Source organism: Galeopterus variegatus, unplaced genomic scaffold, assembly GCF_000696425.1.
Source record: "Galeopterus variegatus unplaced genomic scaffold, G_variegatus-3.0.2 Scaffold1517, whole genome shotgun sequence".
In the NCBI taxonomy this organism is placed as follows: domain Eukaryota; kingdom Metazoa; phylum Chordata; class Mammalia; order Dermoptera; family Cynocephalidae; genus Galeopterus; species Galeopterus variegatus.
Window position 1 is genome coordinate 176,553 of NW_007727628.1, and position 25,802 is coordinate 202,354.

The 25,802-nt window shown below is 48.3% G+C and overlaps 1 protein-coding gene across 1 annotated transcript in view; it reads left to right on the plus strand.

Annotated features, from left to right (window-relative positions):
• The window catches only part of ESRRB (estrogen-related receptor beta), a gene marked incomplete at its 5' end in the record, with an annotated part of 55,418 nt that continues 29,616 nt past the window's right edge, over positions 1–25,802 (plus strand). The window contains 2 exons of the mRNA XM_008577459.1: positions 1–328; positions 19,479–19,595. Coding sequence (XP_008575681.1) covers positions 1–328; positions 19,479–19,595 — 445 coding nt within the window. The remainder of the gene's footprint in view (positions 329–19,478; positions 19,596–25,802) is intronic.

The following is a 25,802-nucleotide window of genomic DNA, read 5'->3' on the forward strand; positions in this document are numbered from 1 at the left end:
TCCGCGGGCATCGATGCCCTCAGCCACCACAGCCCCAGTGGCTCGTCCGACGCCAGCGGCGGCTTCGGCCTGGCCCTGGGCACCCACGCCAGCGGTCTGGACTCGCCGCCCGTGTTCGCCGGCGCGGGGCTGGGGGGCACGCCGTGCCGCAAGGGCTACGAGGACTGTGCCAGCGGCATCATGGAGGACTCGGCCATCAAGTGCGAGTACATGCTCAACGCCATCCCCAAGCGCCTGTGCCTCGTGTGCGGGGACATTGCCTCCGGCTACCACTACGGCGTGGCCTCCTGTGAGGCCTGCAAGGCCTTCTTCAAGAGGACCATCCAAGGTGCGTGCGGGGGGCGCGGGGCCCGGGCGCGGGGGCGGGTCCAGCGGGAGACCCCCGGGCGTGCCCGGAGCTGCCGGGGCTGGGCGCCGTCGGAGCGGAGGCTGGGAAGGGCCCCTTTGCTAAAACTCGGGTTTCTCATTCTGGGATTCTGGACAAGGGCGTTCACGGCAAGACTCTTGTTGAAATGATATGCACCCCCCAGAGGACACGCCAGAAAACCCTAAGAAAGTCCACCCCAGTGCCAAACCGTGGGTGCCTCCCACCAGCATGAGGACACTGTTCAGATGTGTGACCCTCAGGAAACTTGTTTTGGGAGGGCCAGCCCGTGGCTCACTTGGGAGAGTGTGGTGCTGACAACACCAAGGCCACGGGTTCAGATCCCCTTACCGGTCATCTTTTTTTTTTAAAGATGACCGGTAAGGGGATCTTAACCCTTGACCTGGTGTTGTCAGCACCACGCTCACCCAGTGAGCAAACTGGCCATCCCTATATGGAATCTGAACCCGTGGCCTTGGTGTTATCAGCACCGCACTCTCCCGGGTGAGCCACGGGCCGGCCCTTACTGGTCATCTTTTTTTAAAAAAAAAAAAGAAAACTTGTTTTGGGAGACAAAAGTATCATCGTTTGCCCTGCGATTCCAGACCTATTGATATATAAAGAGTTACTCACTTTATTACCTTTTTTAAGATGTGAATATTTTTTCATTGTAAAAGACTCAGGCCTGTGCAGATCCCAGTGTGCTCTATCTTTTAGGCTTTTTTTCAATGTATTTGCATATCAGGTGAGTCATGTTCTGATGGCAGTGGTGGTGGCTACTTCTATCTAAGGGCACTAGAGTCAATCATTCTGATAAAGGTGTGCAAGAGCCCTGGTGGGTCCCTCTGCAAAGTCACCCGTAGGTAAGTGGGGAATAACAGTGTGTCTGCCCTCACAGGGCTGTTACCAAGTTCATGGCACAGACAGACTTCTCAGCACACGACAGCCATGATTCTTTTTTTTTTTTTTTTTTAAGATGACCGGTAAGGGGATCTTAACCCTTGACTTGGTGTTGTCAGCACCACGCTCACCCAGTGAGCTAACCGGCCATCCCTATGTGGGATCTGAACCCGTGGCCTTGGTGTTATCAGCACCACACTCTCCCGAGTGAGCCACGGGCCGGCCCCGACAGCCATGATTCTTACTACAGCAGGCCACGGGCAGAGCACTTGCTGTGATTCACTCAGTCAAGTATCTATTGAGCACCTACTAACTGCTAAGTATTGTTCTAGCTGTTGGTGGCAGGATAGACAAAATTCCCTGCCCACGCAGGTAATTGAGATGAGCCAATTCCATCTCACTGGGACAGAAACTGCAAACAAGACTGGAGATAACCCAGGGGACACCTGTCCTGCCCCAAATCAGATCCTTCATGCAGGGTCCTGCCTGGCTGTCCCAAGGATGTCCTCCTTTTCCCCTTCCCCCAAATCCCTTTTGGAAGATGCCAGTTGAGCTTCCCCAGGATGATTTTTTTTTTTTTTAAAGATGACCGGTAAGGGGATCTTAACCCTTGACTTGGTGTTGTCAGCACCACGCTCACCCAGTGAGCAAACCGGCCATCCCTATATGGGATCCGAACCCGTGGCCTTAGTGTTATCAGCACCGCACTCTACTGAGTGAGCCACGGGCCGGCCCTCCCCAGGATGATTTTGTTTATTCATTCAACAGATGTTTATTTGTTTAAATTTCCTCAGTGACAGTCTACTTATACCAATGGAGAGCTTTAGGACTGGACATGTTTCCCATTCTATATTAGTCGAAACGGTGTGGTGCATTGGCTGACCACCGAGGCTCCTGGGTCAGACAGTTCCATTCATTACCTTATAGGACCTTAGATAGGCTGCCTCATTTTCTCTCTGTGCTTCAGTTTTTTCATTTGTAAAGTGAGTTATCTTTGCTACCCCTTATAGAGCTGTTAAGATTAGTGATTTAATATATATATATATAAAACACTTAGAATATTCCCTAGCACCTAGTAAGTGCTAACTAAATGTTTGCAATTATTATTTCCACTTTAACACTATCCCTTAAGACCATTATTACTAGAACGATATATAGTTTGTTTTATCTTACAGAACAGCTTTCATAATCTACATATACTTAAATATAACAGTATAATTATTTTGATCTAATAGGGTTTAGATTATTTTAGCTGTTTTAATTATAAATTATATATATATATTTTTTAAAACATGACCGGTAAGGGGATCTTAACCCTTGACTTGGTGTTGTCAGCACCATGCTCTCCCAAGTGAGCTAACCGGCCATCCCTATATAGGGGTCCAAACACGTGGCCTTGGTGTTATCAACACCACACTCTCCCAGGTGAGCCACGGGCCAGCCCTTATAAATGATATTTTTTAAATGGACCTTAAAAAAAAAAAACCATGGTAAAAATTCTGAGAGTACAAAACAGTAAAGTGAGTGTTCCTAAACCCTCAAACCTTAGTTCCCTTACCCATCCCAGAGGGAGCCATGTCACCAACTTTGTCCAGCAAATATTTGTTGAGCACCTCTGAACACGGTGCTGGCCTCTGGGATATAAAAATGAATGCATCCTGGTCTTTTCCAGATTTATGGGAAGGCCCTGGGATCTCTGTTTGAAAAGCACTGCATCTTGATTTTAAGTCTCCTGCCTCAGCCAGTGTTGAGACCCTCCAGTCCAATGGTTTTCACAGAAATCACCGGATATTTGACAAACATGAGATGTGTAAACCCATTTAACTAACTGATACAGCAGTGTTTTTCTTCCAAATTCGGAACTAATGTTGGTGAGATAGTCATTATTTTAGACTCTTTGAGGTCAGTTTTTGAAAAATTGCTCTTTAGGAGGCAATCATATTCTCTCCACATTGTTCTTAATGGGCTAGAGAATTCTAGATCAGATTTTCTGTAAGCAGAGGTTGGTGTATGTATATTACCGCACCCTCAGCAGAGGCCCAGGTGGCTGAGAATATTCTCAGCAAGTGAGTTTACATGAGAGATTTGTAAATAGTCTTAATTATTTGCTACCACAAATAGGATAATGATCTCTTCGTAGAAGTCAAAAGACAAACAGCAGCATTTATGGAGTCAGAACTGAACTGCTCCTGTCTCTTCCCTTTATCATAAGAAGAGTTTTACATTTACAACCATGAAGAGGCTTATATCCAGAACAGGGAAAAGTAAACTCTGAGGTTGACAGATTGCTCTGGTTATTTTATTAACTCTCTGGTTTTGTTCTAACACAGATTTCAATTTTGTTGTTTCTAAATGAATAATTGTAGAAAATTTGGAAAAATAGAAAAAGTATAGAGGGGAAAAATGACCTATGATTGGACAAACACAGAGACAAGCTAAGAGCTGAATGAGTATTTACTGAGCCCCTGCTCTGAGTAACATACAGAGGGAAACAGGAAAGAAGAAAACATAGTTCTTGTCCCCAAGAAGTTGGAGTCTAAGGCTTAGTGCCCATGAGTCTGCAGGCAAGACACTAGGCTCCAAACAAGAGTACAGTCTTCTAAGCAGCTACCCAATTAAGGAGAATATTCAGTCCTTTTTTTTTTTTGGTGGCTGGCTGGTACGGCGATCAGAATCAGGCCATTTTTGAAAAGTCCAATAACTTGGATGGAAGTCTTTAGTAATGGAGTGATCCATTTGCAACTGTATGTACGCACTTGGAAAGCTCTGAAAGTCATGCTAACCTTAGATCGCATGTCTGCTCAATCCAGTGTTTATACCAGTATGGGAAGGAATTTTGCAGAAACAAGGAAGTCATGATAGAGAGAAAGCCTTCAGTCAGTCCTTCTACAAATATTGAGCACTCACCATGTGCTTGGCTGTGCTAGGTGCTAGCACATTGAGGGTGGGGAGGGGGTAAACTGAGGTCCCCCTGCAGGCCGGCCACCAGTTTTTGTAAATCAAGTTGTGTTGAAACACAGCCACACCTGTTCATTTACATATTGTCTCGCTGCTTGTAAATCAAGTTGTGTTGAAACACAGCCACACCTGTTCATTTACATATTGTCTCGCTGCTTTGGAGCTACAACAGCCGAGTTGAGTAGTTGCAGGAGAGACCTGGCCCTTTACAGAGAAAGTTTGTACTCCTTTGTGCTACAGCATTGAACAAGGCACATTCAGTCCCCCTGCTCTGAGGCTTACAATCAACCCCTAGTAGTGCATGGTAAGTGTTTATTCCAACTTTACCCAATTCTGTGCTGTGAAAGGGAATTTGTTGTTTGTGCTGGGGGCTGTGGCCCTATTCACTGAGACTAGATGAGCTAAGAGATAGACAAAGGCACCTTTCTGGAGGGGTAAAATGGCTCCAGGGCCAGGGAGACCTCAACCTGATTGAATTTTCTAGCATATATAAAAAAAAAAAAAAAAAAAAGTGCCCGTCCACGAGGATCGGCCAGCCCTGCAGGCATAGAAAAAGAAGAGACTTAGGCGAAGGTACCACTCCCAGGAGAAGGGAATCTTAGCCTAGGGACAGTCTGATGCTATTTAACATTCAGTTTATCTGATTAATATCCTTCTGATGATGGTGTAGTTCCCTGTAGGTCTTCTGCAAGGAGTGAATTGCTGGTTAGGCAGACAGATCAATTTCTCCTTGTATTTGTTCTGTCCATGCATTGTGCTGGCATTGCCAGGCATGTACGTCAGGCTCCTGAAGCTGGGCAGTGGGAGCCCACCCCTGAGATGGAGCCTATTTCTGTGGCTGGCAAAGTCAGGCTTCCGAGTCTTAGGGCTGAGTGACAGGTTCTGTGATGCTGACCTCACAGTAGTGAGTACCAAAGCAATGGGGCGGCCTCTTGGGGAACAATCAGGGGGCTTTTTCGAAGCTGTACTTCCAAACCTTGACCTTGTCACCCCGTCTCACTCTCAGCAATGACTCTGCCTCCTATTTCATTGAGAAACTAGAAGCTGTGCTATGGGGAACTCCCTCAACTTGTTGCCACCAAACCTACCCACTCTCTCCCGTATCAGTGGTTTCTTTGTTTGCTGATTCCACAGTTCTTTACTGTCACTCATGCACTGCTGGGAGAGATGTCTTCCACCCTAGGCTCAGTGCGCCTCTCAAGCTTTGGATCCTTTCTCCTCCCCTCTTCCCGGAGACCCTCCACCCCCTTATCTCCTCGCCTTTGTCTTTACATTCTCACTTTCTAGTCTCTTTCCTCCCTTTCATCAGCATTTAAATACCTCTAGTGTCTCTGGTCTTAAAAAACAAAAAATCCCCTCAACACTCAGCTTCCAGCGTCCTCCCCTCTCTTCCTCCTGTCAGTTCTTGACCCACCTTCTGTGCCTAGTATCTTCCTTCTCATGCCCGTGGCTTCAGTTACCTCTGAAATCAGGGCGAATCCTAATTCCATAGCTCTTGCCCTCAACCTCTTCCACAGGTTCTAGTTCCTTTAACACCCAATGAACATTTCCACTTGGATGTCCCAGAAGCACCCAAAACACACCATGTCCTAAACGGAAGCTCTGTCTCTCCTGTCAAACATTTTTTCTTGGGTTCCCAGTTGAGTGCCTGCATCACCCCTCCAGTGTTTAAGCCAGAAACGCAGGCCTGCTCCTTAACCCTGTTCCTGCCCTGGTGCCCACCCCCTACCCCAGACTAACATCGCAGCAGCCAAGTTCTGTTCATTCTCCCTCGTCCCATAGCTCCTGACCAAGCAGCATCTCTCCATGCCCCCACTCCAGTCCATGCCACCACTGACCACGGAAGCTTCCTAACTGTTGTTCTGTTGTCAGGCTCACCCCTTCCCCAGTCTGCCGGAGAGACCTCGCTGAACACACATCTGACCACGTCAGTCTTCTGTCTTGCTTGTGGGTAGGATTGAAGCTCTAGAACATGACCAAGGATGCCCTCTGGGATTGCCCCACATCTCATACCACTCTCCCTTGCATGCTACAGGTCAGCTTGACCGCTCTAGTTTCTAGTTCCCAGAATTTGTCACATGCTTTCAATTTCTAGACTTTGCACATACTCTTCTCTCTGTACTCCCATCTCCCAACCTCCAGCCCCTACTTTTGTCTGTTAGGTCTCAAGTTAGCTGGCATTTCCTCCAGGAAGCCCTCTCTGACTCCCTTCTCTCATTTGACATAGATAACACCCCTCCTGGGTGCTCCTGTAAATCCTCCCCATCACGCACCAGCCCTTATCACACTGTGTGGTTATTGCCAGTGCGTTTCTGATACCTCAAGAAGGTTACAAGCTCCTAAGGGTTACATTTGTCTTAATTTTCACTTAACCCCACGACCTCTCAGGAAGACACATAGGATGTTTTCAATGTGCCTGAATGCAGGGCAATCCCAAACAAAGTCATCCCCCATTTTCCCAATGAGGACAAATCAGAGAAGTCTGGCCAGTTTGCATATATAAACTTTTAGGGATCCAGATAAAATAATCAAATGTCTGCTTATAACAGTTTATCAATTTTAGTTACACTTGCATAATTTAAGTCACATTATGTAAAACTATATTATTTTTGAAAAACTTTTTCTATTCACATTTTGTGAAGCAAGAGTTAATCAGATTTTTCATATGAATCTTTGATAAAAGTGTCTCTTTCCTTCTCTAGAGCTACTTTTTGAGTCATTTTAATGCAGTATTTCAGAGTACACTGTCTTCAGTCCCATCCTAGTTGAGATTTTATGAGTATGTATGTGCTACTGTCCCTTAAAAATTTTTTTAAGCCGTTAAGTACACTCTAGACCATCAGGACAGTTGTTTTTATTTGTGTCGATTTACAGTCCTGATTTCCACAATGTATCAGGTGCTACACAACTTTGATGCCTAAAGTTTGTAACTGTAAGATCATATTCCTGGGAATAACTAAATTGGTGTTAAATTTCTTTACTCCCTTTGTTACTGATTCGCTTGAGTGATTAGCATTAACTGGGGTCTTAGGGCAATGTGTCTTCCCAAATGCTAATTTGTTATTTAGTACAAAGTGATTGACATACAGCATCTCTAATATGAGATCTTATAAAGACTCAAATATTAAGCAACTTCCTCTTTTCTAAAGGACAATATTGGGGAATACCTCTGCCTTACATTCGGGCTTATGAAGTGGTTGTTCAGTTCTTTGAATATTTATTGAGCACTAACCATTGTGCTAGGAGCTGGGGATAGATAAGAGCCGTGGCCCCTACCCTGGTGGTCTTGCATTTTAGGAGGGCAGACAATAAATATGATAAATAAAGAATCAAAGTGACAGAGTGAGACAGGTGCTGTGAAGGCAAAAAAGCAGTGATGATGACCAGAGAGTGATTGAGAGAGGGAATCTAATTCAGATGGAAGATTAGGGAAGCCCATGCTATAAGGGGACTTTTTGGCGGGGCTGCTAGCCTGTATGGGATCTGAGCTCTTGACCTTTGTGTTATCAGTACCACACTCTACCGATTGAGCTAACCAGCCAGTGTGTGAGCTGTCAAAGTTCACACCCATGAAGGAATCCTGGGGCCAGCATTCTAGGCAGAGGAACCAGTGAATGTGTTTCAGGACCCAGAAGGAGGGCCAGTGTGGCTGGCTGAGAGAAGGCCAAGTGGAAGGAGATGGGGCTGGAGAGCTCGGGCAGAGTCTAGGGGCCATCGTGAGTGCCGCACTTGGCTTTTCTTCCAGGTGGAAGGGAAGCTATTGACAGATACATGATACGTGGCCATGAGCGGCTGTGCGGAGGGTAGAGCCAGTCTTCGCCCCTCCCTGAGTCCCCAAGGCACATGGCCAACTTCCCAGGACACTGTGAGACCTTTCGAGCAGTTCCTAGGGTCTGTGACTTAAAACAAGAAGGAGCAAGTGTTTCTGTTCACCTGGGGCCCTCTTGAAGGCTTGGAAGGAAACTCCCCAAGGCGAGGGGCAGGGGGATGATTGATGGGTTATTCTGCCTTGGACTGCCTCCAGGCCTTTTGTCATAGAGAACACGGCTGGTGATGTCTTGGGGGACAGAAGACAGTGGTGTGGAAACAAAGCCCAGGAGCAGGTAGGAGTCCGGAGGGGGTGCTGGTCCCAGCCCACTGACCCGCCAGCTAGCTGACCTTGGGCAGGGACTTCGGTCTTCTGGCCTCAGTTTCCCCATCTATACAGAAAGAGTCAGTTAAACCCGAGAAAGGTTACCTATGTACAGGGCACTGGGGGAATTACGAGAAGAACAAATCATAATTCTTCTTTCCGGAGACACGGCCAGGGTGCAAGCAGAATGTGGGCAGTCTGTGACTCAAGTGACACCGAGTCCAGAGGAGGGCAGGGAGGGCTTCCCAGAGGAAGGGGCACTTAGGCAGGAGTGGAAAGTAAATGTGCTCAGGAGAAAGAACAGCAAGGAGGGCCCCCAGGAATTGAGTGTTCTCTACCCAGGAGAGTAGGGCCAGTGGTGGGGGATGGGCTGGAAAAGCAGCCTGGGACTGCTTTACAAAGGGCTTCGCAGGGTGTGGTAAGGAACAGTAAGGGATAATTGTTCAGATTTGAGAGCTATTTAACCTGGCTTAGAATCCCAACTTTAAAATTCTTTAGTTGTATCACCTGGGGCAGGTGACTCAGTTTTTCTGAACCTTAATTTTCTTATCATCATTAAAATGGGGCTAATAAATAGTTCCTGTCTCTAGAGCATTATTGCAAAAATTAAATGAGATATGCATGTAAAGTGTGTAACTTAGTGTCTGGAGTATGATAACCACAAAATAAACAGTTGTTATTTATGCTTAGCAACAGGAAGCCATTGAAGGTTTTTGTGCAGGGAATTAATGAGATCTTTTAGTAAGATAATTCTGGTAATGATAGGAATGATGATTTGGAAGCCAGAGAGTGTAGGCACAAGGACACCGGTTAGGAGGTGATTTTTTTTTTCAAAGATGACGGGTAAGGGGATCTTAACCCTTGGCTTGGTGTTGTCAGCACCACGCTCAGCCAGTGAGCGAACCGGCCATCCCTATATAGGATCCGAACCCATGGCCTTGATGTTATCAGCACTGTGCTCTCCTGAGTGAGCCACAGCCGGCCCCAGGAGGGGATTTTAACAGTCCAGTTAAGAGGTCTACTTAATAGTTCAGTTAGGAGTATCTAGTGGCAGAAGGGCTAAAAGGAGAGGTTAGGCTTGAGGAACTTTCAAAAGTAGATTTAGAATTAAAAGTATAGTGACTGGATTATGGAGACTGAGGGAAGGAAGGCCCTTAGATTTCTAATTTAGGCTACTAGGGAGATGGAGAGGCCATTGGGGGGAAAAAACTTAGAATGCATTTACATTCATTATCCGTTCAACAGATATTAGTCAGGGGCCAGGCACCATATTTGAAATATAAAAAGGAAAGACGTAACAATCTATTGCTAATAAGCATACAGTTCAGAAGGGGGGGATAACATGCAAAACCCTGATTATGAAACACTGAGCCAGTTGCTTGAAGAGGTGGGAAGGAGCATGAGATAAAGGGTAAAGTTTTGAATGGGTGTTGAGTTTGATCTGATTGGTTTACGGAGACCCTGGAGAGTTGGAAATCAGCGCCTAGAGCCCAGGAGTGGGGTTTGGGGTCTATCGAGATCTCGGCAATGGTTCTCAAATTGTTGCCCCAGGCCAACAGTCTAGGTGGGCATCACTGGGAGCTGTTTAGAAATGCAAATTTTGGGCCCCACCCCAGGCTTATGGAATCTGAGACCGTGGGGGGGGGGCAGGGTCCAGCAATCTGATTTAACACGCCCTGCCCTTTGGGAGATCAGCTGTTCTGAGGAAAGCTCTTGAGGGGAGGGGGCAGGGGAGAAGGGACCCTGGTGAACAGAAGGGATGTAGGAGGAGCCTTGACTTGAACGGAGGCTGCGAATCATCATAACATGCACGTTTCCCTCATGTTACATCTCTGCATTGTGCTGCGTGTCACAGTAACTGTCGGCCAGGTGATGGCTCTGTGATGGTCGTAACTACCCACACATGCACATCAAAACATGTGAAATGGGGACCAGTGGCCTGAGACAGCAATGGACACACTCTTAAGAAAGGGCATTATCACTTCCTTTGTTAGCAAAGAGGACAGACAATTCTGTGGAAAAACAAAAACACAATGACTGATAAAAAATGATTCAGAAGAGTCAGATTCTTTAACAGAGGAGACGTTTTAACAATATCTTAACCAATTTATTTTTCTTATATTTTCTTTTTCATGTATGCATAAGAATGCTATGTGATCATATCTACGTCTCAACAAATTTATTTATTTATTTATTTAATGACTGGTAAGGGGATTTTAACCCTTGACTTGGTGTTGTCAGCACCACACTCTCCCAAGTGAGCTAACCGGCCATCCCTATATGGGGATCTGAACCCATGGCCTTGGTGTTATCAGGACCACACTCTCCCAATTGATAAGAAAGCACAGTCATAATTCAATTGGCAGATTCTTTTTTTCTTTCTTGGTAGTACATAAAATAATGGGGCATCTTACCAGTGAAAGCATCTTATTTATTTATTTATTTATTTATTTTGGTAGCTGTCTGGTATGGGGATCCAAACCCTTGACCTTGGTGTTATCAGCACCATGCTTTAAACAACTGAGCTAACTGCCAGCCCTATCCAAAGCATCTTAGAGTGGATGAAATACATGTGGAAGTGGTCAGAGATGTTGCAAGAGTCCCTGCAGTGAGAGGGGAGGATGGCTGTCTGCTGCTTCAGGAAGGACCAGGAGGAGACAATTGCATTTGGCAACTGGAAGGTCACTGTTGTGGAATTCTCTGACTCTGGGTGGGGTTCCTGCTTTCAATGCGTTTGTATCCATCATTCATTCAACGGGTATTAGTCAGGTGCCAGGCACTGTACTTGAAGCACAAAAATGGCACACATAACAATCTCTATCCCTAATAAACACACAGTTCAGAAAGGGGGACAACATACAAAACCCTGATTGTGAAGCACTGGATGGGGTGGTGGGAAGGAGCATGTAAGCCCACCTGGGACGGAGGGAAGAAGGTGTCACGGAGAAGGGCATGTGAGAGCCGAGGTTCCAGGGATGTGGAAGAGTGCCAGGAGGATGAATCAAGGAGTTCCAGGTAGAGGGAGGTATGAGAGGTCTCAGGGATCCATGAACTACTTACTGGTAGTTCAGGGTTACTGGATCCTACAAACTGGGACACCTAGGTGGGGGCAGGTTAGGGTGCACTGGTGGTAGGTGGCCAGATCATAAAGGGCCTGGTAGGCTTTGACCTGGACTTTAGATTTCATTTTCCACACAGTGGGGAGCAGTTGGAGAATTTCTTAAATTTACATTTTAAATTAATTTTTAACTCTTATCAAAATGTGTGTGTGTAGTTTAAAAAAAATAGAAATATAAATGTTTTGATGAAAGATAACAGTCTTCCACCCTACACATTCTCCCCAACCCCAATCCAGAGTTAACATTTAAAAGATTCTTTTTATTTACTTAGTTACTAATATTATGATTTTACAGCTATATTTACTGACTTAGCAGTATTGATGTTATTTCTTGACTTTCTGTTATGGAAGAGGACGTGTTAGCTCCAATTACACAACCCATCCCAACACTCACACACGTACACACACTTCTCATCTTCCCATGGTCCCAATATGTTTCTATCGCAATTTTTGGTTAAATCTAGTTGCCTGTTGCCAATTCCTTCTTGGCATGTCCTTCACTATTCCCGTGATTTCTGGATTCTAACTTCTTTTTTTTTTTTTTTGTCTTTTTTGTGACCGGTAAGGGGATCTCAACCCTTGGCTTGGTGTCGCCCACACCACGCTCAGCCAGGGAGCGCACCGGCCATCCCTATATAGGATCCGAACCTGTGGCGGGAGCGCCACTGTGCTCCCAGTGCTGCACTCTCCCGAGTGCGCCACTGAGTCGGCCCTAACTTCTTTTTTTTTGGTTCATTCCCTTTTTGGGGGGTGGGGGAGCACTTACTCCATGAGCACGCTGGAAAGGTGCAGGACAGGTGCAATTGTTGATACCTTCTATGTGTGTAAATGTCTTTATTCCATCCTTTCAACCCTCATATTAGATTCATATCTTGGTTTGGTACAGAAGTCTAGTTAAATAATTTTCTCCCAGAATTTGGACACCTGGTTTGCTGCTTTGTCTTATAGCTTCTGGTGCTGCTGTTGAGAAGCTTGGTTCGTTCGCTTAGAAAATGCATATTTTAAGAAACAATCTCCCCCCCCCCACCCCCGAGTTCGGAAGTTTATTTTCTTTCTTTTATTTTATTTTATTTTTATTGATTATGCATATTCACCTTTAGCTATTCTAGGTCCTTCACATTTCCGTATAAATTTTAGCATCAACTTGTCAATTTCTGCAAAAAAGGAATAAACAAAAAAACTCCTTGGAGGGCCGGCCTGTGGCTCACTCGGGAGAGTGCGGTGCTGGTAACACCAAGGCCACAGGTTCGGATCCCATATAGGGATGGCCGGTTCGCTCACTGGCTGAGCGTGGTGCTGACAACACCAAGCCAAGGGTTAAGATCCCCTTACGGGTCATCTTTAAAAAAAAAAAAAAAACTCCTTGGAAGAAAAAAAGAAAATGCATTCTGAGGCCTTACTCTTTTCCAGACACTGTGCTGGGGAAATTGCAGCGAACAAAGCAAACAAAAAGCAAGATAAGTAAATGAAGTCAGGTGATCAGTGCTCACTAGAAAAAAAGAGCAGCAAGTATGTGTAGGAGGTGTGCGGTGCACATAGGGGCTTTTTTTCTTAGGGTTTTAGATATGGTGGCCAACCTTATACTGGATACTTTGTATTTGACTTGTTTACTCTCTGGAAGTTTTTAAGGGTCTTTGTCTCCCGTGATGGAAGTTTTATGATAAAAATCTGTGTTGTGCGTTGTAGGTCTTTTTATCTTATTTTCTTACCTTCTTGTCTTGAGATAATTGTAGAGTCACATGCAGTTTTAAGAAATAATACAGAGACCTTATATATACCCTTCAGGCTGTTTGCCCAGATGGTTACATCTTTTGTACATATTTGTGGGGTACAGTGTGTTGTTTCAGTAACATCTTGAATAGCTGTAGTACAGCATCACAACCAGGAAGTTCACATGGATACAATCTACCAACTTTATTCAGGTTTTGCGGGTCGCTGCATACTCATTTATTGGGGTGGGGGGTCCATGCGATTTTGTCACCATGTACATTCCCACCACAGTCGAGGTACAGAACAGTTCCATCATGCAGGATTCCTGGTGCTGCCCTCGTATAGCCACAGCCACTTTTCTTTCCCCGCCTCTCCCTGACCCCTGGTGGCCACTGATCTGTTCTCCACCTTTACGATTTTGTCCAAGTCTTTTTTCATTCATTCTTCTGGGCTCTCAGCAGCCCCTCTTGCCCGCAAACTCTCATATTCTTCAGGTCTTAGAAATTTTCATTCCTCTCCTCTTTCTCTCCTTTTTTTCCTCCCTCCCTCCCTTCTTTCTTCTCTTTGGGATAACGCAAATTTATCATAAACTTTTTCTTTATAGTTTTCTCTTTCAAAACCCCTAATGATTGGATGTTGGACTTCCAGGACTAATCTCCTAATTCTTAACACCTTTTGAAGCCTGTTGCCCATTTCTTTGATTTTTGTTCTGTTCTGGAGTAGCTCCTCAGCTCTTCTTTTGAATTTTTGTGGCTTTTGTATTTTTTAATTTCTACAAGCTCCATTTTGTGCTTGCTTTGTATTGTGTGCTGTTCTTGTTTCATGACACAGTGTTTTTTCTTTTCTCGATTCAGTGCTGATTATTGCTTTTTGAGGCTTTTGTTTATGCTTCTCATTTTGTCCTGGTTTTCTCCCTCATACTTTTTCCCCTCCTGTTTGTTTTGGTTTGTTTTTTCCTATTGAAGCCTTTGTGGCTCTCATAACAGCACGCTCTAACCAACTGAGGTAACTGGCCAACCCAATCTGTGGCTGTCTTAAATGCAAACAGGGAAAAAGAGCTTATTGGAAGCGCTCTCTCTCTCTCTCTTTGGGGTGGGGGAGAGGTGTGGGGAAGAGCTCAGACAGAGGGGAAGGGGCGTTCTGTTTGTTTATCTCTATCTGCTGGGGCTGGCAGGTTAGTCCTTGGTTCAGGTAACACCAAGATCTAGGGTTCGTTCCATATACAGCCGGCTGCCAAAAAGAGAAAAGAGGGAAAAAAGCAGTTCTTCCGTATGGGCCAGCCTCCAAAAAAAAAAAAAAGTTTTATCTGCTGGTCTTTTCTCTGATGCTTAGTTTCTCTAGAGAAGAATCATATCAATACCTGTGTTGTGGGGGTGTACATGTGGCTGCTGGAATTCTGGGAGTGGGCTTAGAGAGGGGCTGAGTGGTCTCACTGTTGAGCATAATATTCATCCTTTCTGTTTTCAGCCTCAGCTTCCCGTCTGCCCTCAGCTGAGCCTAGGGTCCCTGAGTCCAGAAGGTCACTTCTCATATTCTCCAAGATTAAGTCAGCTTCCTCTTGTGCAGGCTGGGGAGGGACACTTGGCAGCCACATGGAATGGGATACAGACTTCCAGCAAGTTGTGTTTTCAGCTCCAGCCTCACGCTTTGTTCTGCTGTACTTTGAGTCTTTAGTGCCTGAGGCTTTCTGAGCTTCTGTGGTGCACATGGCTTATTTCTTATCGGGATCCCTTACTTTAGCTACTTAGGTTTCTCCTTCCTCCATTGACTGATACAGTTCCCACTCCTGTGCTGACATTTAGTGGGCTTTTGGGAAGGCCTGTAGATATGTGTGTTCAGTGTGCCATGATGAACCAGAGAGCCACTGAGGGATTTTGTCTAGGAAAGTTTTTTACATCCCTCCAGGGGTGATGTGGAGAATCCACTGGAAAGGGGTGTGGAGACAGGAGGCCAGTGCATTACAGTGGAGGCGAGGGGTGATGAGTGTCCAAGCCAGGGCTGTGGCCACAGAGAAGGAGGGAGGAAATGGCAAGGAAGCAGGATGAAAAGGATCTTAGGAGGAGAGAGGGAAGAATCAGGATGCCACCTCAGTGTCTTACTTAGGGCAAGGTGGCCAGTTGTCCCTTCAGTGAGATAAGGGATGCAGTCAGTGACCCCAGGTGGGAGCAGCCAGCAGGTAGGTGGATATAAGCAAGTGAGCAAAGCTAGTGGATCTTGCTGCAGATCTCTGCTGGTTGCGTGATTGCAGAAGCCAGTGGCATAAATGAGATTATCCAGCTAGTAAGGAAGGAGGAGGGAAGGGCGGAGAGGGAAGACAGTGGGCAGCACAGAGATGAAAGGATTAGTCTCTGTCCTCCAGGGGAGATGCTTAAGTGATTGTCAGCCCAGTCCTTTCACACCAGCCACTGGCATTGGGGGCCATTCAGGCTTGGATGCTGGGCAGCAGCCTTTGAACCCACAGGTTCCCAAGAGCTGTTCATCTAAGCTTAGCCACCCCCATCCCGGAGCCTGGGGCAGGGCTGCCCTGCTCACTTGCAGCTGTTCATGGACAGCTGATGGGATGTCCCTGGGATTTCCTTCTCCTGGGCAGCTCAGGATCAAAGAGCGTGGGTGGTGGCAATTACCCCTCTGCCTTGGGGTCACATGGACATCCAGGTCAGAGTCTGGGTGTGGTGTGCTTTCCTCTCCCCAACAGGCACAAGCAGCATCCACTCAGGTCTAGCTCTGGGAGGCAGATCTCAATGTTCTTAAATGTTAGGATGGGTGGCTAGCCTCAAATCTGACGCCTAGAAAAGGCTTATCCCAGAGTCCTCTGGCTGCATCTACCCTGGCAGACCTGCCTGAATGTCAGAGCAGGCATTAGTGAATGCATGAGCTTCACTAAGCCCTTTCCGTGCTTCTGTCACTGAATCTATACAACTTTATGAGATGGGAATGTACTGAACCCATTTTATAGATGAGGAAACTGAGGCTCAGAGAAGTTAGGTGACTTGCCTAAAGCGGAGTCTGTACTCCCGGGTTAGAACCCTGAATTTATGCTGGCCATTGGCTGTGTCCCTGTCCTGTGAGAGACCACCCCCAAAAACCTGCCATACTTTGGCTTGTGTGTGTGCATGTGCCACTGATGTCCCCTCCCTGTTTCTGAGTTCTTGTATACTCCCCTAGAGACCACAGGAATTCTGATGAATTAATCGCATCACTTTATCAAGGAGGCACTTACAAAAATTGCAAGGCAAGGCCACCAGCCTGGTTTTGCTGGCAGCCAGCCGCTGAGGCCATAAAACAAATTGGAAGGAACAAAAATAAATAAATAAAATTAGAACTCTCTCTCTCTCATACACACACACAAACACATGCAGGGTCAAGAGCTGCTCAAGACTTGCTGTTTGCACTCAGTTCTCTTGTCCTGGAAGAGTACCAGTGCTAAATCCACATGTCTTGACACACACACATCCCCTTTTCCCCCAGCAACCTCCTGTGACAGGCTGGCCATGCAACTGTGAGCAGGGCACGGGGAAAGTGACAGTGTGCAAGCCACATCCCAAGGCAGCACCAGGTGCTCACTGCAAGGCAGCTCAGAGCAGACTCTGGAACTGACTGCCTGGGTTCACGTCCTGCTCTCCCTCTGTAAGATGGAGAAAATATGTTTATTTCCACGGTTGTTGGGAGCATTAGAGACTCAATATATGTAAAGCAGAACTGTAGCTGCTCCATAAAAAACACTTGCTGGGTTAGCCCTCAGTGTGCACTGGGCACCTACTGTGTGCACTTGGACCGGGTAGAGGAGACAGACAGTTACAACACAGGCGATGGAGGCGGCAGAGGTTGTCAGCCCGGAGAAGGAGCACCTCCCCAGGTGGCACCTGGAGATGTGGCAGGCCGAGCGAGGGGCTTGTTCTGAGCCAGGAGCCAAGGTCTGGAAGCCCAGGAGGTTACCGAGTTCCAGGAATCAATAATTATGCAGAGTGACTGGGGATGAGGGCAGGACCAGATTCTAAGGAGCCTTCTAAGCTGTGCTAAAATGTGGATGAATTAGTTTATGTATGTGTTTTTTCCTGTTTATCTTTTTGATTTTACCGTGTTTATGTGAATATTGAAATTATTTCCCAAGAAGCCTCACAAGCCAGAGTGCTGTAAGAAATGGTTAGGATTAGATAAAAGATGTGAAGGGCCCGGGGGTCTTCATCCCTTCCCCTCGTGTAACCTGCCCTCCTGCACAGAAGGTGACCTCCAGCTCCCTCCCTGCAAGGAGTGGGGAAATATGACAGGGAGAAAGGTGATGCCAGCTGGGCTTGAGGGAGAGAGAGGAATAGAATAGTCACCTGTCACCTGTGGAGAGGCTCTGGGGACATCAGTTTCCTCACCTGTGAAAATGGGGACAAGAACACTGAGCTGTTGTGAGTACTCAATACAATTGGGCACGTTGTAATGGGGAGTCGATAATTTTACTACTCGGAAGCACTTTGTAGTGGTGGAACATGGTCCATGCCTGTTCCCAGAAAATCGAGTAGTAAGTGGTTTCCAGATCCTACATGGGGAGGCTGTGGCCCAAGGACACTCTCCTGCCCTACTGGCCCCCACACTACCTCAGCTGCTGGTTGGCAACAGGCCTGATCTTGAGGGGTGGCATTTTTATTTCCCCAAGCTGCTTGGGAGATGCAGGTGTGGCCCCAGATCTCTGTGTGGCCTTGGGTAACTCACTTCAGCTCCCTGAGTCTCAGTTTCTTGGTCTGTATGCTGGGGCACTGATGTGCCTGCCTCAGAGGGCTGTGAGGATCAAGGCAGCTGGTGCAGATTATGCACGTAGCAGGTGCACAGTAAATCTTAGCTGTTACTACCGTGAACTGGATGGGGTTAGGTGTAGGGAACTCAGCGGATAGACAGGCCTCAAACTTCTCCCTGCTCCCTCAGGAGGTGGGTGTCTGGGTGGGCCTGGGAGGATAGATTTGTTCTGGTTCAGATATTCTGTTCTGAAAACCACAGGCTCAGGCAGACTCCCTGACTTTGGAACAGGAACCAAAGAGGCAAAATAACTACGAAACAGCCCTTTGCCATGCTGCTGTCTTTCATCTGTACCTTCCCACTTTCTTTACCCTCGCCCCCTCCTTGCCCTTCCTTCCACCACCAGGCAAGTTATAGGTGTGCAGCACAGACTAGTGAAATAAGTGTGGACAGACTAGAGTGTGTAGGCTGGATGCTATGCCCCCATATTAGAAGGGCAGCCACAGCCTCTGACTAGACCATAAACCCTCCCAGGAAGGGGCACCGAAAAGAGAAAGAGACCTCCCCAGAGCATTTGAAGGTCAGTTCCACCTCATTAAGACCCGCATGTTTATATTGCACAGAAACTCTTGTACAGCTCGGGTTTCTCATCTGTAAAATGGGGTAGTATTAGCACCCACATCGCGAATTGCTGTGAGGAAGGATTCAGTAGATCGTTCATCCAGCACATTCTTCTTGCCTCCCTGTGTGTGGCGGGTCTTCTCTGAGTGCTGCTGCAGGCTGGGGAGCGCGGCACGAGCTCTTGCCTCATGGGGCTCACACACAGACTACTGGCAGCATGGGGTCAGGTTCGTGGTAGCCATTATTATAACCATTTAAGGGGTGACCTGAAAAATAAATCACACATTCCCTCTGCCGTAATGGATTATGCTTATAAAATGAATACCTTGCATTGACTAGCACTTTACCATTTTTAAAGCAATGTTCCACACAAGGTCTTCTTGCTTAATCCTTTGTTAGTTGATATCACAGTTTTGCAGATAAGAAAATTGAGACTAATGGGATTTCCTCAAGGTCAGCAAAGATGGGTGGCTGGGGCTCCCCAGTGGGTGACAGAGTCCAGGTTTTGATCCCTGTGGGCTCAGAGTTTCCCAGAAGCTTTTCCCACATGCTGGGGGCTCCAGGCTGGAGGCCAGGGGGGCCAGTGGTGGTGATCTGCATTGTTCTGTCAGCACAGGGGGCGTTCTCTTCCTGGGATAAATGCCAGCCCAATGAGTTTTGATAACCTAGCCCAATGGTGGCTTCAAAAATGATGGGTGACCATTCTCAGGGGAGTATTTATCCAAGTGGCTGCCTGGCCTGCTCAGACCTGTGAACTGGAGTCTCTGTGTGGAAGAGAGCTGGAAACAACCTGACAAGCACCTCCGAGGGCCTGCTTTGAGATCCACCACCCCATGGGACCCTTGGAGTGGGGAGACTTGTAGGTCCGGCTAATTAGTCCTCATCCAGCCTTTCAGCAGCGGGTTGGGCCCTGGACACGGGCACCTGGCAACCCTCTCTGTGTCTGGTTTCAGGGAACATCGAATACAGCTGCCCAGCCACCAATGAATGCGAGATCACGAAACGGAGGCGCAAGTCCTGCCAGGCCTGCCGCTTCATGAAATGCCTCAAAGTGGGGATGCTGAAGGAAGGTAAGGGCCTGCGGCCAGGCCGGGGTCAGGGCGAAGCTCTTCTCACTGGGAGTTTCAGGCCCCTGAGAGATGCCCCCAAGCTGTGGACCATCCCCAGGGGCAGCGCACGTGAGCAGCTTCCTAGAAGTCCCTCTTGCATGGGTGTAAGACCCCCCACCCAGGGTGCCCATCTGTTCCCACACCCTGAAAGCCGCCTTCCAGCCACAGCTCCGAGGTAGTTGGAAATTCTCTATTACGGATCCTTCGGGTACTCCTGACCCCACTTGGGCCCTAGGCAGGTGGCTTGGCACTCTGGGAAAGCCCTCCTTTGGGGCAAGCCCCCTCTCCACCCTGGAAGGTGTAGGCTTGAGAAGCTGTTTTACCCCCCAGTGCCTCTAAGAATTTGGAGGTGAAAAAGGCAGAGACATTAAGGCCCAGAATGGTAAATCAGGTACTCCACACCTGCAAAGAAGGGCCTTTGTTTTCCAGCAGGTAGACAGAACAGAGCTCTCTCCTTGAGAATGCTTTCCCTTCCCTGCTCTACCGCCATCCTCTCCCTTCCCTTTCTCTCCCTGTCGTGTCTCTTTCTCCTCTAGAGCTGCACCGTCCAGTATGGCAGCTAGAGCCACACGTGGCTCAACTGAGACCTGTCCTCAGTGTGTAAACCACATGCTGGATTTTGAAGACTTCATGAACGATAAAAGGCAGTGTAAAATATGGTAGTGATAATTTTTAAAAAATTGATTGAATGCAGAAATGATAATATTCTGGATATATTGGGTTAACTGAGACACATGAAGTTAACATCACATGCTTCTTTTGACCTTTAATGTGGCTGCTAGGAAGTTAAAGTGACATGTGGCTCATTATTGGGACAACTGCTCTAGGTCTTCTCCTTCCTCACTTTCCCTATTGATCTGCTCGGTTTGATGATCCTCGTGTTGGGGATGGAGTGTTGTGTGCGCGCGTGCAGGCGTGTGGGAAGCCAATAGAAGTTCTTAGAGATCAGCTTTCATGCTTCTGGGCCCCAGGATTTTTCTAGAAGTTGAAAGAAGCAGGAAAAGAGGTGTGTGGGGATGATCGGGAGGGGCCCAGCAGAGAAAAGGAATGGGGCAGGTCTCCCTCACTGGGACGGGGAGGGGCTGGGAGTGGGCATCGGGAAGCCCAGCTCACCCTTTAGGAGCCCAGGGCACTGCTCCCGCCCCCTCTCCCAGCACCCTCTGGGGTAGAGGGCTCAAATATAAGATGCTTTGTCAATAGGACAACTTAGAGCTTTGTGTGTTGTGGAAATTGGAGCCTTCCCCTTCCATTTCCCATTCCCGGTCCCCTCATTTCATCTCAGTTAAGCCCTGCATCTGTGCCTGTAAAACAGAAGCTCTTGAAGCAGGTCCTCAACTACCCCTTGTGTGTTTGTAGCACGTTGGCCTTTAAAATGCATTTCTCATTAGTCGCTTCATTTAACCCCTTTGCTCTAGGCACATGCCAGCTGAAGAAACAGCTCTCTCTTTAGGTTAAAATGGGCTGTAATTGGACCTGCACTGTATGTTGGTTCATTTTGACTCACAGTTTTGGTCTTGTCCCTGTGTAGGGTGTGACTCAAGCTAGTGGCTGAACCTGGTCCCCTGACTCCTACATCAGGCTCTGTTTGCTCTTTCAGAGCCTTTTGGTGTTCACAGATGGGGAAACTGAGGCACAAAGGCCCACAGAAGCACGCCTTAGCGCTGGTCTCTTGACTTCCCTCTGCATGCCACCGGGAGCATGAGCGTTTCAAAGCCTAGGCTCCTTCCTCTCAAGTCCACGAGACACAGCTGCCACTGTGTTCTGGGAATCTGAGTGTGAGGACATCAGGTCCACCTGGGGACGGAGGCAGCTATCCAGTTGCCTCTCCTGGCTGGAGTGTGCAGCCTCGCTGCTTATTTCACAGCATCTAAGGAACTTAGAGCAGAAAGAAGCTTCCTAGTTATCAACGTACCCCTGAATGTTAAGGGTGCCAATTGAACTGTGCCAGGGTTGGGGTGAAATGATGCTCCCACCTCAGTCACACGCTGGGCTGGTTCGCTGGCTCAAGGGGAGCTGTAGCTTCCCTTTCTCCTGCTGTGTCTGCCCGCCGGGGACGGGGGAGGGTGGAGAGGAGGCCAGCACTCAAAATTCCTGGGCCATCTTGCAGTGCTGAACAGAGTGTCTATAGGGGCTACCTAGTACTGGGAAGAGAGTGGGAGTACTTTCTAGTGGTTTCCAGAAAGAGGGACATGATCAGGGGGACCCACTGAGGGCAGGGCAGGGAGTGGCCAAGTGCACAGTCGATCAGTAGCAGTAGCTGGGGCATGTGGGCAGGCACTTGTAAGAGAAGTGAGATGGATGCTGCATGTCCCAGGATGAGGGCATGGGGGTACTGGGAGCATGTGGCAGGCATGCAGAGGGAGCCCCAGTGTTGACCAGCCCTGGCCGTAAGTAGCCCTGCAGTTGATGGCCCCTGTCAAGAGTGGCAGCCAGCCATCCCAGGCTGCTGGTGGGGGCCAGGCAGATGTGCCGGGTCCTAAGAGGTCCTTTAAGAGCTCTGCTTGAAGGAGGAAGGGACAGTCCCTGAACACTCCCCTCCTCCCACTCCCCATCATTACCAGCAGGACTAAATCCAAGGGGAAAGATGACACAAAGGCTCCTGAGAGCCCCTCTGTTTAGTGTCTGTCCCCAGCAGAGCCTGGGTGAGATCCTGGGATCTGAAGCTCCGTGGAGACTGGCCCCCTTAGGAGGAGCGTGCCTCATTCAGGAGCCTGGGTCCCTGCCAGGCAGGGGCTCTTGGCAGCTGCCGAGGCTCCTGCTTTTGTTTGGGTGCCCCTCCTGGCTCTGCGTGCAGAGCCCGAGCCTCTGGGACCAGCTTGGGCTGCCTGCCTCCCTCTATCTTCCCTTAGACTCTGATTTGACTCTTAAAGGCAAACTTCCCTTCCCCCTTCCCCGGACTGTTCCCCAACTTTAGGGCTTTAGAGTCTTATAGTGGGCCTTGAGCGGGCTTTGGGGGGCCAGAGTCTCAGGAGTCTTGGAAAGGAGAGAATACATCCCGCCTGCCCTCTTCCTCCCCTCACCTACACATCTGAACACTCTTCCTTCTTCTACCCAGCAGCTCTCTGTGCCTTTCCTAATTTTTCCTCTAAGTAAAATAATCTGAGAGACTGCTTCGTGATTTGGGGGTCCCAGCATCTGCCAAGGAAAAGGTCAGATGTGTGGCTTCCCTGGCTCACCCTGTCCCTTGAGGCTGCTGTCGGCTCAGATTCTGAGCTTACTGGATTTGTCAAATGGTTGGGGACCGGTTCTGTGCCTCTTCCTTGTGCCTTCCCCCTGCACTGCCTGGGGACATGCAGAGCAGGCTGTGGAATGCAGGCCATGTCCGAAGGCCTGTCTTGCTTTAAGCAAATCCAGTGTGTGGAAGTGTGTGTTTTCAGGGAAAAATGTAATTATTCTCTTCGTGAAAAACTGCATACAAAATCTGAGCCAGGTTAGGAGTGGGTGCTGTGTTCTTCTCCTGGTGCTCAGGTATTCCTGCCATGTAATATTATTTCTTACCTGGACCCATTTGCCTCCATTCCTTCACCTGTAGAGCAGGGGTGTTGATACCTGCTCTCCATCACCAGGTCAGGGTGGGGACCCAATGGGACAAATCCTCTTGGCAAAACCCATTGTGACATTGCTTTGAGATGTCTCCTCCCTGGGTACATTAAAATAGTCTTTGATTCAAAGGTAGTCTCACACCCAACATTCCTGCAGCCTGCCCATTGTGTCCAGGCACCCTGCTTTTCTTCCTGGATTTGCTGGTGGGAATCTTAGAGGGGACATTGCCTTGGGCTGGTCCCCTCTCTGGGTTCTAGAATCAGGATGTTCGCCTAGTAGGTGGCTCTTGTAGCCTGGCCAAGGCGTGGACTGACCCAGCCTCTAGTCTGGAAGAACTCTGGAACGCCACTTGCTGCATGTCGGAGGGCACTCCCCACGTCTTCAGTACACCCTGGGATTTCAGCACCTCTCCCTAGACAGCCTTTCCCTGCAGACGTCCCCTTCTCACCTCACCTCACTTCACTTCCCTCAAGCCGCTGGCTTCCCAGGCCTGCTCCCTTTCCTCCCCCGCTCAGCATCTGCCCGCCTTTCCGCAAGTGTTTTCTAAAAGATCCTTGATTCCAGCGAAAGCCAGGCTGACATCCATGCGGTGAGCTCTGGCTCTCACTTTGCGCTTGTGGGGAAGGCTGAGGCTCCTCGGGGGATTCTGGGTAATTGGGTTAGTGGCCAGCTCATGTCAGGAAATNCCCTTGAGGCTGCTGTCGGCTCAGATTCTGAGCTTACTGGATTTGTCAAATGGTTGGGGACTGGTTCTGTGCCTCTTCCTTGTGCCTTCCCCCTGCACTGCCTGGGGACATGCAGAGCAGGCTGTGGAATGCAGGCCACGTCCAAAGGCCTGTCTTGCTTTAAGCAAATCCAATGTGTGGAAGTGTGTGTTTTCAGGGAAAAATGTAATTATTCTCTTCGTGAAAAACTGCATACAAAATCTGAGCCAGGTTAGGAGTGGGTGCTGTGTTCTTCTCCTGGTGCTCAGGTATTCCTGCCATGTAATATTATTTCTTACCTGGACCCATTTGCCTCCATTCCTTCACCTGTAGAGCAGGGGTGTTGATACCTGCTGTCCATCACCAGGTCAGGGTGGGGACCCAATGGGACAAATCCTCTTGGCAAAACCCATTGTGACATTGCTTTGAGATGTCTGCTCCCTGGGTACATTAAAATAGTCTTTGATTCAAAGGTAGTCTCACTTACACCCAACATTCCTACAGCCTGCCCATTGTGTCCAGGCACCCTGCTTTTCTTCCTGGATTTGCTGGTGGGAATCTTAGAGGGGACATTGCCTTGAGCTGGTCCCCTCTCTGGGTTCTAGAATCAGGATGAAATGTTCGCCTAGTAGGTGGCTCTTGTAGCCTGGCCAAGGTGTGGACTGACCCAGCCTCTAGTCTGGAAGAACCCTGGAACACCACTTGCTGCATGTCGGAGGGCACTCCCCACGTCTTCAGTACACCCTGGGATTTCAGCAGCTCTCCCTAGACAGCCTTTCCCTGCAGACGTCCCCTTCTCACCTCACTTCACTTCCCTCAAGCCGCTGGCTTCCCAGGCCTGCTCCCTTTCCTCCCCCGCTCAGCATCTGCCCGCCTTTCCCCAAGTGTTTTCTAAAAGATCCTTGATTCGGGCCGGCCCGGTGGCACACTGCTACAGTGCGCCGCTTGGGAGCGTGGCGGCGCTCCTGCCGAGGGTTCGGATCCCACATACAGACCGGTTCCTGCTCACTGGCTGAGCGAGGGGCGGGCGCAGCACCAAGGGTTGCGATCCCGTTGCCGGTCCCGGTCCGGTACGGGCGCGACACTGAGGGTTGTGGTCCATTGCCGGACACGAAAAAAGACAAAAAAGGGGGAAAAAAAAAAAATATAAAAGATCCTTGATTCCAGCGAAAGCCAGGCTGACATCCATGCGGTGAGCTCTGGCTCTCACTTTGCGCTTGTGGGGGCGGCTGAGGCTCCTCGGGGGATTCTGGGTAATTGGGTTAGTGGCCAGCTCATGTCAGGAAATTAAAAGGAGGCCCTGATCAGGTTGCCCCTACCTGGGATTTAATGGCTTTGCATTTATAGAGTGTTCTGCCTCTAGCCCATGCCAGAAATTCCACTTTTCTGGCCCTGTGAATGAAGAAAGAGAATGAGAGATGACTTGCCTTTAAAATTCCTTTTCTTTTCCAAGATACATTAGTGTTTTGAAACAACCAACTTTGTAGCACTTCAGAGAATAGTACTGAACTGCAGCCTGAGAACTCTAATGTATGTTTGTATCCCTCTTTCCATTCCATCACACATGCACACACACATCTGACAGCTCCCAAGATCTTTCACGTGTCCTGAAGCCTCTGGGCCGCTCAGGCCCAATGACCTCTGGTGGGGGAAGTGTTGATTGAATGAAGACATAGATGATCTTGTCTGTGTTGAATCCTTATTACTGTTCACCCAGGGCTTTCAGGGCCTTGGATAATAGGTTCGGTGGTCATGTAGACCCAGTAAAACACCAGCTGCACCGCCCATCGTCTCCTTGGGCAAGTTACTTAAACTCTGTAAACCTCTTTTTCCTCCTCTGTAAAGTGGGAATAATAACAGTGGCTATTTTCATCTTGCTACTGATCTTCGGGAAAAGACCCTAGGGTTGTATCACAGAGTC